This window comes from Typopeltis vanoorti, chromosome 11 (assembly GCF_054136105.1).
Source record: "Typopeltis vanoorti isolate ZY-2024b chromosome 11, IOZ_Tvanoo_1.0, whole genome shotgun sequence".
In the NCBI taxonomy this organism is placed as follows: domain Eukaryota; kingdom Metazoa; phylum Arthropoda; class Arachnida; order Uropygi; family Thelyphonidae; genus Typopeltis; species Typopeltis vanoorti.
Window position 1 is genome coordinate 65,656,244 of NC_143559.1, and position 18,269 is coordinate 65,674,512.

Consider the following 18,269-nt stretch of genomic DNA (forward strand, 5'->3'; position numbering starts at 1 on the left):
TTTCTAAAAAAATTTTATGTGGCTCTCGCCTGAATAACGTTAACTAGTTTACATTGTATTTAGTCTTTACTCTTATAAATACAAGATGAAGGTTTAGATTTTTTTGTTTTTTTATTATTTCATAAATATATTTAGATTTATGAAATACATAAATTTCCTCTGAGAATTTTCTCAGAAAAACACTTCAGAATTAATTCTGTTGGCTTCAGAGAATGAATACACACAAAGTCATGCCTCTTGCTTATGCAGCAGAATTAAAAAGTAATTAGAGTAAATTCGCATAAGCCAAAATATGAAAAATATTTTCTTACTGATCTTCCTCAAAATCCTTCCAGGGGAACTGAATATACTCATTATATTGTTCATAGAAGTTTTGAAGTGACTTGGAAAACTCATCTGCCACGGTAGTATTTAATTCTGCTGTCATATTTTCTGAATGTCATAAACACTATCAAATCAGGATTGTTTCACTATCAGTTTCAGCTTGAGAAACAAAAAAGTCTGCTTGAGTAAGTTAGAGGGGTAAGAAGGGTGGATGAGCACCAATATACTTGTGAACCTTCTTGTTGATCACTGTATGAGCAGGTGCATTTTTATGCAACAGCTGCCATCTTGGAACTGTTTCAACTTGGATTCACAGATTTGGAATAATCTAGTTCTTAATTCTTACCAACAGATATTTCATTACCTCAAAGTAGTAATCATGACATTCCTTCATTTTTTTTTTTTTTTTTTTTTTAATTATTATTAAAGAATGTAATCAGCATGGTTTTGTTATGTCATTTCTGGAAATGAACTTTTTTTTTTTTCTGGTCTTAGTGAACTTGGCAATCTCCAGTCTGCATTTTGCCTTTTGGTGTCAGGATCATACTGGAAACACTAGCTGTTATCCCCCAGTAAAAATGATATTTTACTATCAGTTCTTGGCAAAATCTATGAAGAATGCAATCATTTAAGTTTTTCTTCATTATGCAAACAGCTTGAAACAAACTTTGTGCATAGGGAAAGTCCCAATACAATATGTGATGATATCAGCAAGGACCATTCATTCTTTCTTCAACCTGAGTGGCTGTTGTCAGACACTGGATTTTCTTAATACCATCTTTAAAACTAAAGTGTAGGATTTTTTTATTCAGAAGTGCTGAATATCCATTGGCATTCATTCTTTCAGGTGCCACAACTGGTCTAGTCCGTGCTAAGAAGCAGCTCCAGACATTTCACCTCTTTTGTCAGACTTCACAGTTGTGATTATATAATCAGACATGCTTGGGTTTAGTTTTAAAATTTATATTTGAATTGGGTGTGAAAATGCATGCAGTTATATCAGATACTTGAAACAGCAAGCTTTCATTCACTTCATCACTGATGAATAGTAACAGTGTTGGTGCAACAATGTTCACCATGACTTAAGAAGTCATGATGAACATTGTGAAACTTCAATTCACTAAAAACACAAAAACACATAACTGTGTTTTTGTGTTTTTTTAGTGAATTTTGTGTCAAATTAGTGCCAGATATCTTTGATCTGACTGTGTAACTGGGAATATATATATTCCCAGTTCAGTTCAACTTCAAGAGAGGTTTGTTCAACCTCTCTTGAAGCTGTGGATCGAATTTGATTTCAAGGTGATCAGCTAATATCTGTTGTGTTACATGTTTTGTTCCTTTCTGCAACAATAAATAATAAAATGATAAATTATTAATAAAAAGTATAAATGAAAAAACAAAAAGAAATATAAATAATCATAAAGAAAATTCCTCCTTTGACAAATATTTCTCTTTTACTGTGGATGCAGTGCTTGCTGCCTTTGCAAGAATTGAAGACTATCCAAAAAATTTCTTGCTACCATGATCATTCATATATTAATATTCACTGTGCTAGCAAGCAAGAAATTTTTTAGTTGATATTCTTCAATCTTACTAGATAGATATAGCCTACATGGCGAGGCTATATGCTGATACCTGAAGAAATCTTCTGCGATTAGGATGAAACTTCATGTTGTCAATTAAAATAAATATTATCTTATTCTGGTGTTCTGCTTTTAAACTCTTAATCATATATATTTTAAATTAATATAATCAATCAACACATAACAGTGATCTACAACTTTACATTCCTATGTGATTATTGTAAAACATTGCTAGGAATGGCAAATTTTTCAATTAAAAGGAATTCAGTAAAAATTTTCATAAATATCTTTAATTTCTTACAATTTCAGAAAGCTACATTGAAAGAAAATTGATAAATAATAATAAACAAAGTTCATTGAAACATAAAAATATAAAAATGTTTATTCTAAAGAAAAATATATTATTAATATAAATTATAAATAATTTATTTCAAAACATATTTAAATAAAAACAGAAACATAAAAGACACTAAATAAAAAATAGTTTTTATTATTATTAAAATGAGCTCACGGTAACTTATCAAGGATGTGGCCCTAAATGGAACCTAATTTTTATGCAAATGAATCTCCCAGTTGAAAAAGGTTAGATTGGTCAGCTGGTCATTAGGAAATCAAAAAATGTTTGTAAATATTTTTTATTCTTGAAAAAATGTCAATTCCTTTCTTACAAAATTGTGTTAGGTCTTTATTTTTGAGTTGATTTTCATAGGCTACTTCATGGTTGTTGTTTTTTTTTTAAATCACCAATTGAAGTTTTTCCTTCATTGATAATGCAGCTGCGTTAAAGAAACTACAGTATCTTGGACTCAATCACTCACTTCAGTTGATCTGTTTCTTTTTTATTAAAAATCATTCGACTAACTCCACAGTTATCTTCATTATTGTACACTTTTCTAGTTTCAAATCAGATGCTGATTCATGAGAGTAACTTATAATAATTTGTGCAACTTTGTTACCTGATCACTTATCAATACTACAGAGTTAAATTAATCATGAAATATTTAAAGAAATAATGCAAACAGTTTGCTGCTGACATAAGCATGTGACTACACAGCTACAAGACTTATGAAGGTGTGAGCAGTTTATTCAAACAAGGAACTGTATTTTACAAAATTAGTTGACAAAAAATTATTATAATATTAAAAATGCTTTTACTGAAATACTGGTAAAAAACACTGAATTGCCAGTAAATTTTTTAATAGATTTTTACGCCTGTTATGATCCAAGTGGGTTGTAAGCTTGATGAAAGTTGAATAGGGAATCAGATTCATCTCCTGATTGATGGTAAGATGATCTCTCTTTAAAGCAAATAGTAAGGTGAGATTGTTCTGACTGCAGTACAGTAACACAATTTAACATAAACACTTGATGTATACAACATCCATTAACAGAGATTACTAAGTTTCAATAGGTTAGAAACAAACATTCAACTTAAATTAGGCTTCACATAACGTTGAACACTACTGTGCAACTTCACCATAGAAAACAATGTTGCTGATATACTTTATCACGATCAATCAACTAATGCTTATCCAATACATATTAACTAGCTTTAACACATTGTTTGCTTACTGTAAAGAAGTACCACTCAGTTTCATACCTACATGCAAACCTTCCATGAATTAATTTCTCCTTATATTATACAGGCTACGATCATTAACCTTTCATGAAATTGTTTGTTATAAGAATTTATGGTTCTTTACTTAACAAAACTTAACTTGGCATAACATGTTGTCCTGTCCCACAAAAGTTCATATAAATTAACTGTCTCTTCTTTCTTTATATTGAAAGAATGAATGAATGTCTTACCTTGCACAGTAGTTATAAACAATGTCATTTAATTCTGTTGGGAGGTGAAATCATGAATATCAACTGGAGAAGTCTCTTATACCTGAATTCCAATTTGGAAAATTCTTTGTAACTGTGAGCATTGTCTTCTGAGTAATTACTTTAGGTGAGGAGCTACTTTCAAAATTAAAGTCAAAGGAAAGTCTATCTCTCAGCTGGAAAACTTTTTAGAATATTCTTCCTAACCTTACTGCCTCCATTTTGAATCCTTCAATTCAGACTTATGCCTAAAAGAATAACTATAACATTCATAGCAGTTCTGTGTTCCACCGTTCTTAACTTCCTTCTAAATTATTTGGTTCTTCCTTTTCCCTTTACTCTTTGCCCTCTTTTCTTGTTTCTGTTTCAATTCTTATACGTTGTTCTTTCATGGTTATGGGATTAATAACAATGAATAAGAAAGCTGTAATATTGATGCATACCTCCTTTGTCATGGGATGTCACAATCTATAAAAAGCTTATACAGCACATTTGCACAGGAACTAACAAATTGCATGCAAGATATGTGGCATGTCATAACTTGAGCAATTTTTGTCACTTTTTTATCATGTTAAGGAATATTCTTGTAAGAATCCAATAAGAAGATTCTGTGAATGAATTCTTGCAGCACCATTTACTGGATTGGAAACACTAAACATTGCAGCTTCATAATAATAATAATAATAATCATATAGAAATATAAATAGTTATAAGTAAAAATATAAATCATATTAATTAAATAACATGAGCTACCGTCATTAATTGTGGAAACTGATCATATTTATTCATCTCAAATTTTGTAATAGTCACTAATTGAAGGCAAATTGATTCATGCCATAGCCTGTCGGTTTGGATAGTACTAATCTAAGGCATAATGAAGTTAATTATCTAGTGATGAAGTATGTTGTAGTACGAGTGTTTTTTTGTTTATTTATTTGTTTCCTTAGAACAGAGTTTTTAATTTGTTCATTTTTATAACATATACAGAAGATTTTATTGTAAGTGATGATGAAGATTGGGCAAGTGATAGATCTGAACCTAAGTCAAAGAGAAGACGAGGATACAGGAAAGGAGATGAATCTGGAAGTGATTGGGAAGCAGAACACAGAAAGAAACGCAGAAGTCGTAGAGCAGAAACAGATAGTGAATCAGGAAGTGACTGGGAAATGAGTCGTAAGAAGAAAGTAAGCCATCTGTATATTATCATATCTGTATACAAGGATGGTCAGAAAGCAGTTCCCCTTGCCCTAGATCTAGTACCCAAAGTGTGTTCAAATATTTGTGTGATGTGTTATAATATATCTCTCATAAAGGTTCTGGGGTGTTACATGAGAAAGGCGAATAATGCCCACTTCCCTTTTTCTTGAAGGCAAGTGGCTGAAGACATACTATGAAAAGATGTTGGCTGGAGGAAACAGTTGATGGTTGGTTTGGATATTTAGGAATAAACCATGAACTGGAAGTCTGTCAGCTTCTCAAATTCCAAAGAGGTTGACCAAAATTTGATAATTTAAGGCTTGAAGTGCATTGTGTTATAACTGAAACTATATATGAACTAAACAGTAATGGGTCTGTATGTGGTATATTTCATAATCATTTGGACACAAACTTACTGTTAGTACAGTGGATTAGTCTGTTGACACCTTTTCAGGAATCCCAAAGATTGTTTATTACAGCTGCTCAGATATTGTCTGACTTCAATCTCTTTCTAATACAATTTACTCATTTTAGGAATAGAATGTTTGATCCCTTAATAAGGGACATTTATGGATTGTCTGAAGATATTGTTTTAGCATTGAGGAAATTGTACCACTCTGAAAGAAAACTATAGAGGAGTGGCAAGCTTGCAAATTTCAATTCACTAGATCTAGCTCATGTGGAATTGCTTTCTGATTACTCCTTGTTTAATTTACTGATAGCAGGATTTTTTTTCCTTTTTTTTTTTTTTTTTTTTTCAGAAACTGGTAAAGGTAGATACTGATTTGCATTTATTAAATTTTTATTTTTTTCAAATATGGTTACTTATTATCTGATACATGTGATTTACAGATGGCATCTTTTCTCAGAAGATTTACTTGAGATTGTATGATTAGTGGAGGATGTGAATGAAAACATCACAGATAGTAGATATGAATTCTCTTAACTACAATAATGACATAATTCTTAACAGCATGACAGATGGATGTAACTCTGACTGAATTTGGTACAGAATATGTTTATAGTGAAATAAACAAACATAAAACGTTTTTTTTTTCTTTTTTTTTCCAAAAAATACATTACAGAAATTCAAGCATGATTATCATTAGTCCTTGAAATTTTATTATCATTATGTTAAAATAATAATTGTAGCATTATAATGGCACTTTTGCACATGGATTGCTAGTAATGTGTGTAATGGCTATCCTTCTCATGAATGTCTGTAAATCTATAATAACATTATAGGTTTATAGGCACTCATGATAATCCTTGGCTCATAATGGTGAGCCAAGGATTATCATGAGTGCCAGGCAGTGAAATTCATCTCCCACCCAGAAAACATTGAGACATCTATATGCTACTATGGAATTCACATTAATATCTTGGTTGGAAAGCCACCAAGGCTATGTTGATTAAACAAGAACAACTCAATTTTCATTTTTGAAATTATGGATTCTACAACCGTGTTAAAATAACTCTTTTTTATTATCTGGATGTTTCGATCTTCATATCAAGATCATCATCTGGAGCATACACAAATATACAAGACAAGTTGCATTACATTACAAACCGTAAGTTAGAGAAACAATGAATTGATCACGTTTTGTACTGGCATGACCGCTAGTTGGGGAAAAAAAAAAATTACATCAAGCTAGATTTAATTTATGATTACATGAATAAACATTCTTTCTTACAGATAGTTTTCCTTCCAGTAACAGTGATGTCCTATTTCTTATTATTACAATTGTTATTTTTGATTAAAATATATATATATATTATTTATAAATTACAACAAGAAAAAAAATTCTTTCTTATAGATTTTTTCCTTAACAGTGATGTTCTATTTTTTAGTATTATTACAATTGTTATTTTTGATTTTGGATCCTGGATTTTCTACAGTCCTGTTTATAGTTGTTCTTAGAGAGGAAGGATTCGTGGGACAAATATATGCCTTCCATATGTATGGGATTTTTAGACCATCATTATTGTTCAGATTGGGGTGGTTGATAATGATTTCACAGGCTTCCTTAAATTTGCGTTCATACCATGTTTTGGTGTGATGTAGACAACTAGCTTTTCCAATTAATTCTATGTAAGGTGTTCAGGGCGTGATCAGAAAGGCCAGCTTCACCATAATTATTATATTTGATGTGTCGCTTATGTTCGTTTTGGCTGATAGGAATTGTGCGTCCAGTTTCTCCTATGTATGGTATGTTGCAGGTGCAATAAATGTGGTATACTCCAGGGTGGGCCAGCAGAGGGAGTGGGTCTTTGGATGAGTTGAGAAAGCTTTTTAATTTTGCAGGCAGTTTAAAGGTGGCTTTGAGGTTGTATTTTTGTCGTATTCTGTTTATTTTATCTGATATTCCTTTAATGTGAGGAATGGTTATAGTTTTATTGTAGTCTGGTTTAATCTTTGTTTTTTATTGAGGTCTTGTAGAGAATTTTGTTAAGAGTGTTTTGGCCGTAACCATTTTTTAGAAAAGTATTGCTGATAACTTTAAACTTGTCATTCAGTGCATGTTCGTTGAAACAGATCTTCAAAGTCCTGTTTTTTAGAGTATTAATGACACCTAGTTTTTGTGTTGGGATGGTGGTAAGAGTTTGTGTATATATTGGCAGGTATGTGTCGGTTTCTGATAAACAGTGAAGGAATGACTGCCAGAAGGAAGACGTGTGACCAGTGTATCTAGAAACAGAAGTGTGTTCTGTTTTTCAATCTCAATTGTGAACTGTATGCTTTTGTGTTGTTTGTTTAGGTGGCTAAGGAAAGTGTCTAGTGTCTGGCAGCTGTGGGAACAAGATCGCAAAAACATAGTCAAAGTATCTAAGCCAAACTTTGGGTTTTAAAGGAGAGGAATCTAGAGCATGTTGCTCAAAATGTTCCATATAAAAGTTAGCAATAGAGGGTGATAATGGCGAGCCCATGGCTGTTCCTTCTTTTTGTAGATAGAAAGCATTTTGCCATACAAAATAACCAGAATGTAATACATGTGCAAAGAGTGCTGTGATATCTGGAGGAAATTTCTTCTGTAAAAGAAGAATTGTGTCATTGATTGGGACATTAGTAAAGAGGGCATTAGTAAACTCCTTGAGTGTTGCTGCTAATTTCTTGGCTAGGTGATAATTCAGGCTATCTATACCTTCAACTATCGGCTGGAGTGGTGTGTTTTGTTTGTGCATCTTTGGTAGACCGTAAATTCTCGGGGAACGAGCATAGTGTGGAAGTAGTTTTTTGACTGTATTCAGGCCATATAATAATTGATTTAAGTAGTTTCTCTGTGTTTTCTTTCTTATTCTATTGGTTGGGTCGTAGTTAACTAGTGGTTTGGTTTAGAATAACGGTGGCACTTCCTTTATCGGCTCTAGTTATTACGATGTTCGGATTTGCCTTTAATGATTTCACCGCTATTAATTTGTATTTCGTTAAGTTGCTTGTTATTGTTTTCTTATGATTTATATTTAAAATGTTGGTGGTTTCTATATGTGTTTGGTTTGGTCTGCTATGCTATTTGGGATGAATCTTAAACCTCTTTCAATATTACAAATAAAATCCAGTTTGTTCATTGATCTGGGTAGTATGGCAAAATTTAGACCTTTGCTGAGTAGTGAGAGTTCATCTTTGTTTAAGGCATGGTTGGATAGGTTAACTACTTTACTGTTACCTGCAGGCGATTGGTGGCTCCTGTTGTTTCTTGCTTCAGGTTGGTTGTTAACGTTCACTGTGGAGAAATTCAAATATGTCTGTTGGTTTTGTCAATCTTTTAGTCTATGAAATTTGGATATGAGATTTTCTTTCTTAGTTTGAAGGATATGGTTTTCCATGTTGTCCGTAATGTTTTTGAGGATAATCCAAATATCTGCATTCAAACTTGAAAGTTCAGATTTTACATTTTGTACCTGGTTTTGAGTAACGGCCAAGTTTTTTTTTTTTCCCTCTTTCGACATATTCGAATTTCTCCACAGTGAACGTTAACAACTAACCAGAAGCAAGAAACAACAGGAGCCACCAATCGCCTGCAAGTAACAGTAACATAGTTAACCTATCCAACCACTCCTTAAACAAAGATGAACTCTCATTACTCAGCAAAGGTCTAAATTTTGCTGTAGCACCCAGATCGATGAACAAACTAAATTTTATTTGTAATATTGAAAGAGGCTTAAGATTCATCCCAAATAACATAGCAGACAAAATTCGTTTAGAAACTGCCAACATTTCAAATATAAATCATAAGGAAACAATAACAAGCAACTTAACGAAACACGAATTAACAGCACTAGAGCCAATATGGTAAGTGCCACCGTTATTCTAAACCAAACCACTTATTTAGAAAAAATGAATCTGCTAGTCTCGGACAATAGTACATACCAACTTGTTAACTATGACCCAACCAATAGAATAAAAAAGAAAACAGAGAAACTACTTGAATCAATTGCTACATGGCCTGAATACAGTCAAAAAACTACTTCCACACTATGCTCGTTCCCCGAGAATTTACGGTCTACCAAAGATGCACAAACAAAACACACCACTCCAGCCGATAGCCCGAATTATCACCTAGCCAAGAAATTAGCAGCAACACTCAAGGAGTTGGTAGGCCATTTACCCTCCTATATCAGAAACACATTTCATAAACATAATCAAACACACTACATTAGAAAAAGATGATTTATTAGTCAGTTTTGACGTCTCTGCCCTCTTTACGAATGTCCCAATCAATGACACAATCCTTCTCATACAAAACAAATTTCCTCCAGATATCACACAGCTCTTTGCACATGCAATACGTTCTGGTTATTTTGTATGGCAAAACGCTTTCTATCTACAAAAAGAAGGAACAGCCATGGGCTTGCCATTATCCCCCCCATTGCTAACTTTTATATGGAACATTTTGAGCAACATGCTCTAGATTCCTCTCCTTTAAAACCCAAAGTCTGGCTTAGATATGTTGATAATGTTTTCGCGATCTGGTCACATGGCTGCCAGACACTAGACACTTTCAGTAGCTACCTAAACAAACAACACAAACGCATACAGTTCACAATTGAGATTGAAAAACAGAACACACTTCTGTTTCTAGATACACTGGTCACACGTCTTCCTTCTGGCAGTCTTTCCTTCACTGTTTACCGGAGGCCAACACATGCTGGCCAATATATATACACATAAACCACTACCACCACCCAACACATAAACTAGGTGTCATTAATACTCTAAAAAACAGGGCTTTGAAGATCTGCTCCAATGAACATGCACTGAATGACAAATTTAAAGTTATCAGCAATACTTTTCTAAAAAATGGTTACAGCCAAAACACTCTTAACAAAATTCTCTACAAGACCTCAATAAAAAAACAAAGATAAACCAGACTACAATAAAACTATAACCATTCCTCACATTAAAGGAATATCAGATAAAATGAACAAATACTACAAAAATACATCCTCAAAGCCACCTTTAAACCTCCTGCAAAATTAAAAAGCTTATTCAACTCATCCAAAGACTCACTCCCTCTGCTGGCCCACCCTGGAGTATACCATATATAGGAGGAACAGGACCCACAATTTCTATCAGACAAAAAGAACATAAATGATACATTAAATATAATAAATATGATCATGCCCTGGACACTTTACATAGAATTAACTGGAAAAGCACCAGTTGTTTACATCACCAAAACTTGGTATGAAAATTTAAGGAAACCTGTGAAATTCTTATCAACCACCCCAACTGAACAATAATGATTGTCTAAAAATCTCTAGCATATGGAAGGCACATATTCTACCCACGGAACCTTTCTCTCTAAGAGTTAACTATAAACAGGACTGTAGATAATCCAGAATCCTAAATCTAAAATAACAATTGTAATGTTAAAAATAGGACATCATTGTTACTGTAAGAAAACTATAACAAAGAATGTTTTTCTCATGTTATCTTAAATAGAATTTAGCTTTGGTGTAGTTTCTAAATATTAATTAATTTGTAATTTTATCTTTTTTTTTTTTTTTTCACTAGAGGGCATGCCAGTAGAATAACAGTGATCAAATCATTGTTTCTTTAGCTCTCTGTGAAATGTAACCCAACTTGTCCTTGTATATTTGTATATACTCCAGACGATGACCTTAATATGAAAGTCGACGCATCGGGAAATTAAAAGAGTTATTTATAACACAGTTGTAAAGTCCATAATTTCTAAAATTAATGCTGATCACCGTGCAACACTAAAAGAAAGGACCATATCTACACAGCTTCCCTTCAAATATATATGCTAACAGTTATTATCCTTTATGAAGAACTTTCTTAAATTTTTAGTTTCTTGCTTCCAGTAGAACCTTTTCTTGGAGCCTAAAAAATTCACATAAACTGCTCTTTCCTGTGTACCAGCAACATAAAAAACAAAGTCTTCATCCAGAACACTTCAATAACTTAATTCACTTTCTCTACAAAAATCACTGCAAGCTCTGTTTAATAAATTATTGAAACTTATCAACAGTTTCATCACTTTAGAATTAATTTACTTTCTGTATGAAAGTTTCGACATACTTTATTGAAGAAGTAACAAAAATCATATGAACATGTTAAATCAATCCTTCAGACTCAGAACCCTAAAGAAACAAGATACAAACATTATCTTGTTTGCATTTCTGTATAAACTTGAAAGCATTAGTTTCTTTCAATTTTAACTAAATCCTATATATGGATTAATGACTACAATAAATTTCACACATCTCTTTTTGAAAGGATTTTCTCTCTTCAGTCTTCCATTTCCAACTTTTCTTCTAATTTCTGTTTAATCTTATACTGATGACACAGAAACTCCACAGTTATTCTCCTGCTGCACTGTGTTCTCTTCTTCCACACAGTAGAATACTTTGTGACATCGATTAACATTCTTTTCACTTCTATGCACCATTATGAATAATCAGTGTATAAGCCTTACTTATCAGAATGGAACCACCATCTGGCACAAAATCTAGGTGTCATTAGCACTCTTGAAAATAGCCTTAACATTAAGATTCCTTAATTATCCATAATAAAACTTATTGTTATAACTAACACCAAGAGGGAAAAAATGCATTTATTAAACTCATTAATATTTCACTTCTTTTCTACCCAGCATCATCAGAGCACAGTGATAACTCTGACAGGCACACAGCACTAAACCAAATAATTGCAGAAACAAATTTAAATTGTAACTGAATTGTAATTGAAATTTCATAGCTGATGCTGATTCTACTCTGTCTTGTTACAACTTCTATGTAATAAAGATGTTTTTCTCCATCTGATCCTATGTGAAGGAGTATCCAGAGCATGGTCTTCCAATCCCGACTTGCCTTACAGATGATCTCGGATGTAATTTTTATGTTCTTCAAGGTGTGTGAACTACACCTAATGTTCTTACACAGTTGTAGCAAGGTTTTGGGGTGGGAGGAGAGCTGTTGTTGCTTTTCTCGGTAGTTATCATTGTTCTCTGATGATGCCAGATAGAAAACCAGCAAAATATTTGTGAGTTTAATAAATGTATTTTTTCCTCTTGGTGTTAGTTATACTGTTAAGTTTTATTATGGATAATGAACAACACCTAAGTTTATTTATGTATTCCTTAATTATGGAAAAATTAGGCCTTTCTGATCATGTACTTGAAGCATTCCACAAAATTCATTGGAAAGACACCATTCCTCCATTCCTTACATCATACCAAAACCTGTTACAAATGAAAATTCAACAAACTCCATGAGATGCTAATCCATCAAAACAGTTTCCACAGGAATACCAGTGTTAGTGTACCAAGAATAAAAGAAAACAGGACTCTAGAACTCCAATGTCCAAAAGCCAGCTAACCAGGTATTGGATACAAAAACCAACAGAAAGAGAACTATAAGCCAATAGTTAACCACCTTAAAAAAATAAATTAACAGGACTCTAGAGAGTTAAGTTCTATCTAATAGCTAACTGATATGGTTCAGCTTATATACAAGTTGTGTTTATTTATTTATTTATATTTTATATCTGTTCCTTTTCTTGAGGTCAGGCTAAGGTGAGTGTTTGATAAAAGCAATAATGCTGTAGCATAATATAGTGAATCGTTATGTAGCTTTTGTGTGTGTGTGTGATTATTATTCCAACATGGTATTTGGTACTATAATTTTTAATAGTGAATGATCACCATGTAGTAAAGAAAACAAGGATTAGTTACTACCTGTTATAAATCAATACCACAGACCCCAAGAGGTAGCAAAATGTGAGGTGGTATGGCAAGGTTTGGGGGAAAAGAAGCTGTTGATACTTTTCTCGAAAAGCTGAAGATCTCGTTGCGAACACAAAATGTTCGCAACGAGGATGTTTTGTAGCTTTTACTTTTAGGATATTTTTGTAGCTTGTTTTAAGCAGGCTCCTTGGAAGTACATCTAGAAGAGTCTCACAGATGGTCTGAAATGAGTCACAGTTAAATGGTTTAAACGAGTTGTTGAGAGTGGGAATCATCTATGCTGAATAACCATAGTCTAGACAGTATCAAGAATTTTTAGTGAGGTTTTTTGGTGCCATTCTACACATTGAACAGCAATCTAAAATTGAAAGCAGATATTGGATTGTACATAGTAACTGGATGGGTAAAAAGTAGCATCTTGAATGGAAAAAAAGGTGTCTGTTTTTAGAAGCTGGGAAGGCTATTGTTGTGATATTAGATGTCAGTACTGGAAGAGAGAGAGAGATCTGATCCTCTGATGATTCATATATCTTTGATGATAATGAGGATGAACTGACATATTCATGTTTTTCCACTAAACATGAAGGTGCCAGTTATGACCTGTCGGAGCCTACCTGCCTTTTGCAATCAATCTGTGTTTGCCTTCCTACTAGTATGTTTGCTTTCATATGCTCAGTATATTTCTTTGTGCCCATGAAGATGCCTTGGTAACCAAGGAAAATATTGTCTTGTTAATCTAATTAACTAAATAAATTTAGTTATTTAATTATTAGTTAGAAAATTTTCCACTAAATCTAATAATTAATTACTATCTAGTAGTTAAATTTATTTAGCTAATTAGATTAATAAGACAATATTTTTTTGCCTTGGTCGCCAAGGAATCTTCATGGGTTTAAAGAAATATATTGAGCATGCACACTACTAGGAAGGCAAACATAGACTGATTGCTTAAGGCAGGCTGCTACAGTCTTAAATGGCACCCTGTATGGGTGCGATGATTGAACATTTGCTGAAGGTCTCAAAATGATGAACCTCCAGATTTTTGATACTGTCAGCAGGTGTTCAGTCACTGTAACCATAGAGGGTGCCATTTAGGGCTATACGAGCCTGCCTTTAACAGTCAGTCTTCCTACTAATGTGCTTGCATGCACATGCTCAGTATATTTCTTTGTGCCCATGAAGATGCATATAGTGGCTTATTACTCTAATGAGCCAAATAAATTTAGTTAATTATTAATTTTAGAAATATGTTTTTCTGCTAAACAACATGAGCGATAACAATCAACATCCAAGCATCTATACTGCAGGATGAACTGAGATTCTTTTTTTGCAAGAAAGGAGTTCAAGCAAGACTCGGTTTTAGTAGCTTTAAAAAATATGACAAGGTTATTCTTGCACTCCACTGAAGATTTTGAAATCAGTATTTAAAGTCCTGTCATCAAGAAAACTATGAATGGAATTATTGGTCATGAGAGAAGGTAATTTATGTGTAGGAGAAAGAGAGTAGACAACGAAACAGTCCTGAAGCAATCCCTACATTGATGGAGAAGCTCAAAGAGACAAAACTCTCCACCAGGCATGCAGTTATTGACCAGAGAAACTTGCTGTCTAGTTACAGAGAGTGGAAGGTAGACTAGAGGATGGCAATTTACTGAGCAGGCCTCATTGCCAACACAATGAAATGCTTTGGAAATCCAGATCAGAAGCCCAGGTTTCCCCAAATCTTTCCATAACATTGTGGTTAGTGGTGAATGATGTAGGCTAAGAGTTCTGTTGTGGACCTAGTTCAGCAGAATCCTTACTTGTGGTTATTAATTAACTAGTAGGCAATGGAGAAATTGACTGTTGATGGCCATCTCTATTATTTTGAAGAGGACTGAGGTTGCAGCAATGGATTGGTAGTTTGATGTTGGACTTTTATCTTCCTTTTTTTGGAATGGACTGAATATAGACTTGCTTCCAAGTATTGTGATAGATGTTATCTGAATATAAAATACAGAAGAGACAATATAAAACAAGTTAGCACTGTTGCACAACTTTTGATTACTGTAGGGAAGATACCATCAGGACTAAATGACTTTTTGGGTATCTAGGTTGTTTGATTCTTCTGGTATCATTTGTATTGAAAAACCACAGGTGTTTTGTAGTGCACACATTACACCTGTGGACATTGTAGTCCACGGGTGTAATGATAAACTCCTCCATACAGTTTATCATTAAATGGTGTAACTGGTGCCATCTGGATGTGTGTGAGAGAGAGAGAGATGGAGAAGTTGAAACACAAGTGAACAGAATTTGCTCCTGATGGCTTTTGCATGGAACAAGAAGGCATGACTGCCATTTGGACAGGAGACGAGTTTTCGCTTTTGGCCCTTTCACAGTCAGATTTAGATTTCTTTATGGCTGTTTTGCACTTGTTGTATGCCTCAGTCTATGCTGAAATTTTTCTTTAACTGCCTTGCTATTTTTATTGTTAAATCATGGGCTTGGAAAGTGGTTACTAATTTTTATTTAACTTGTTCAGTGTAGGTTTTCCTCCTGCAAAACAGACATTCCAGTTGGAGGTACAGAATTAGCAGACATCATTTGTCTATAACCTTAGTTGCTTACTTTCTTCATATCTTTAATTCTGATTGAAGATATGAAGCCTTTATTGTTTCATATCTTTATATGATGCCTTTATTGCTTCCCTACTCTTCATAGTGACAACAACATATATTCTTGATTAAAAAGAAATACCTGGATTTGAATCTGATGTAAAATGTGAGCTATATTTATACCGACATCTCAAGATGAGGCAGTGAGATCCCCCCCCCCCCCCCCGTCTGTTCTTATGCAAAACCAGACAAACTAGTCTGTGCCTAAGCTATTAGGATGTAATCTCAAATAACAACAGATCCTAAAGGATCAACTCTGCGAAAGCTTTTTTTTTTTAATTACTGGTTTCAAATCTAGACTGTCTTCTGCAACTACCGTATTTTTCGATAGATAACGTGCACGTTATCTATACAAAAAAGTCTAAATTCGTTAAAAATGAACATGCATAGTATACATTTGAAAGGTATGAGAGGTAAATCAAATGTAATAACAAAACGAAGGTAGAAGTATTACTTAATATTTATTGAACATTACACTATTCAGATCCAAAAAATTCTTCATCAGACTCAGTATTGAAAGAATCAATTGCGTTAAAAATTTTGTTTGGTATTTCTTTGGCTTCATAATCATTGTCACCGGCCACTGCATTCCCTTGTGCTTTAATGAAACCATTTCTAACACAGTTTTTACTTACAGCAGCCCAACTTTTTACAATCCACGTAACTATATCTTTATATGGCGTTCTTTTCATCTCCCTGTTTTGTTATATTCATGGATGCCATTCATCATCCAGTTTTCCCACTTAGCCTGCAAATTGTCTTTGAATGGTTTATTTACTGCAAGATCAAGGGGTTGGAGTTTTTTGTTAAACCACCTGGAATGACTGCCAATTTAGAATACTTACAATTGTTTTAACTTCTGCTGTTGTGTGTGTGTGCCCTACACAAATCCAACACTAACAAAGATTTTGGGTTAAAAATGCCATTTTTCTCTTTCGCCACACATTCTCCAACCAAAATTTCATAACCTCGGAATTAATCCAACCTTTATCATTAGCAGTAAAATATCTTTGGAATCGCAACCTTTTGGAATAGTCTTTCTTTTGAAAATCACCATCGGTGGCAGTTTGGAACCATCTGCAGTTACGCAGAGAATCACAATAAGGTTAGACCTTTCGTGCCCTGTTATAGCAACTGAAACCTCTTTTGCTCCCTTCATATTCACAGTCCTAGAACTAGGCATGTCAAAACTTATGGGAACCTCATTCATATTTCCAAAGTGACAAGCATCAACCCCTCACAAGTTTTCTCTCAGAAACGAACAAAATTTACCTACTAAAACCCAAGATGGGTAGGCCTTGAAATCCTTCATATTATTGTTTTGCTCAGTTGTTTTCGATTCCTGCAACACACGGACAGTAGATATTCTCATACCTTTAGCTCTTTTACTAACAACCCAATCAAACAATTTTTTTTTCTATGGTTGGCCACAAGCACCTTCTAAACCTTATAGCATGTTTCCTCATATGTAAACATTTCAGAACTGTTTCAGCCTTTTGCCATTCACGATACTTTCTCCAACTGAACAATCTACCAGCTTCACGATTCCCTTTTTCCTTTGCTACTTCTACCATTTCAAGTTTGAACTGTGCTGTGTAGGATTTTCTCCAAGAAGTACTTCTGTCTTCCATGGATAATTCAGATCTAATAACAAAATATAAACAAATAATGATTTACTTTATGAAATATTTTAAAACAGGATGTACGGAATAATCGACCACTGCTACTAGCAACACACATGCTTTTAAAGAATTCCTCCGTCCTCTGTCTGTACTTCCTAACTCTACTGCTAGTTGGCGCATGCACGTTATCTATACATCAAAAGGAGTGGTGAAAATGTTGGGGTTGCACGTTATCTATCGAAAAATACGGTACTTTAGTGACCCGTTCAAATGGAATGACCACTAATTGAGAGTTACTTTCAGCATCTGTTTTCAAATTGTCCTTCTTGGTGAGTCTGTTTACAAATTATCTCTGCAAATTATTTATTAAAGACAGTGGAGATGCATGCCTACATTTCAATATTTAAATAGTGATTTTCTGTGTATTTGTGTTCTGATATATTATTACACATTCATTTTAGTGTATAATCTTTGATTATTTCAATGATTTGCAGCGGTATCTTTCTTGATGCTAGTACTTGCAGGACATCCTGTAATCTTATTCTGTCAAAGGCCTTCTCAATGTCAATGAAAAACATAAATATTGGTTTGTTAAATTCTATTGCTTTTCTGTTATTTGCTTTATAACAAGTCTAGCATCAATACATGATCTTTCCTTATGGAATCCTTGTTAACCTCATTATAATTTAGTCTTGATTCTAATTCTTTTTTGATAATTCTCGTATATATTTTTAGGGTAGTACACAATAGTAAATATTGGCATAAGATATTTGCTATCTAGATGCCAATGGTATATGATGCCTATATTTCCAGGAGGTTGACTACCATGATGTGACCCGTGGTTAA

General features: G+C 33.6%; 1 protein-coding gene across 2 annotated transcripts in view; it reads left to right on the forward strand.

Moving 5' to 3' along the window:
- Positions 1–18,269, forward strand: part of LOC150101680 (uncharacterized) — a 276,464-nt gene that overhangs the window by 158,791 nt on the left and 99,404 nt on the right. For both annotated transcript variants that reach the window (XM_090400506.1, XM_090400507.1), the window contains exon 8: positions 4,725–4,921. In XM_090400506.1, coding sequence (XP_090256632.1) covers positions 4,725–4,921 — 197 coding nt within the window. The remainder of the gene's footprint in view (positions 1–4,724; positions 4,922–18,269) is intronic.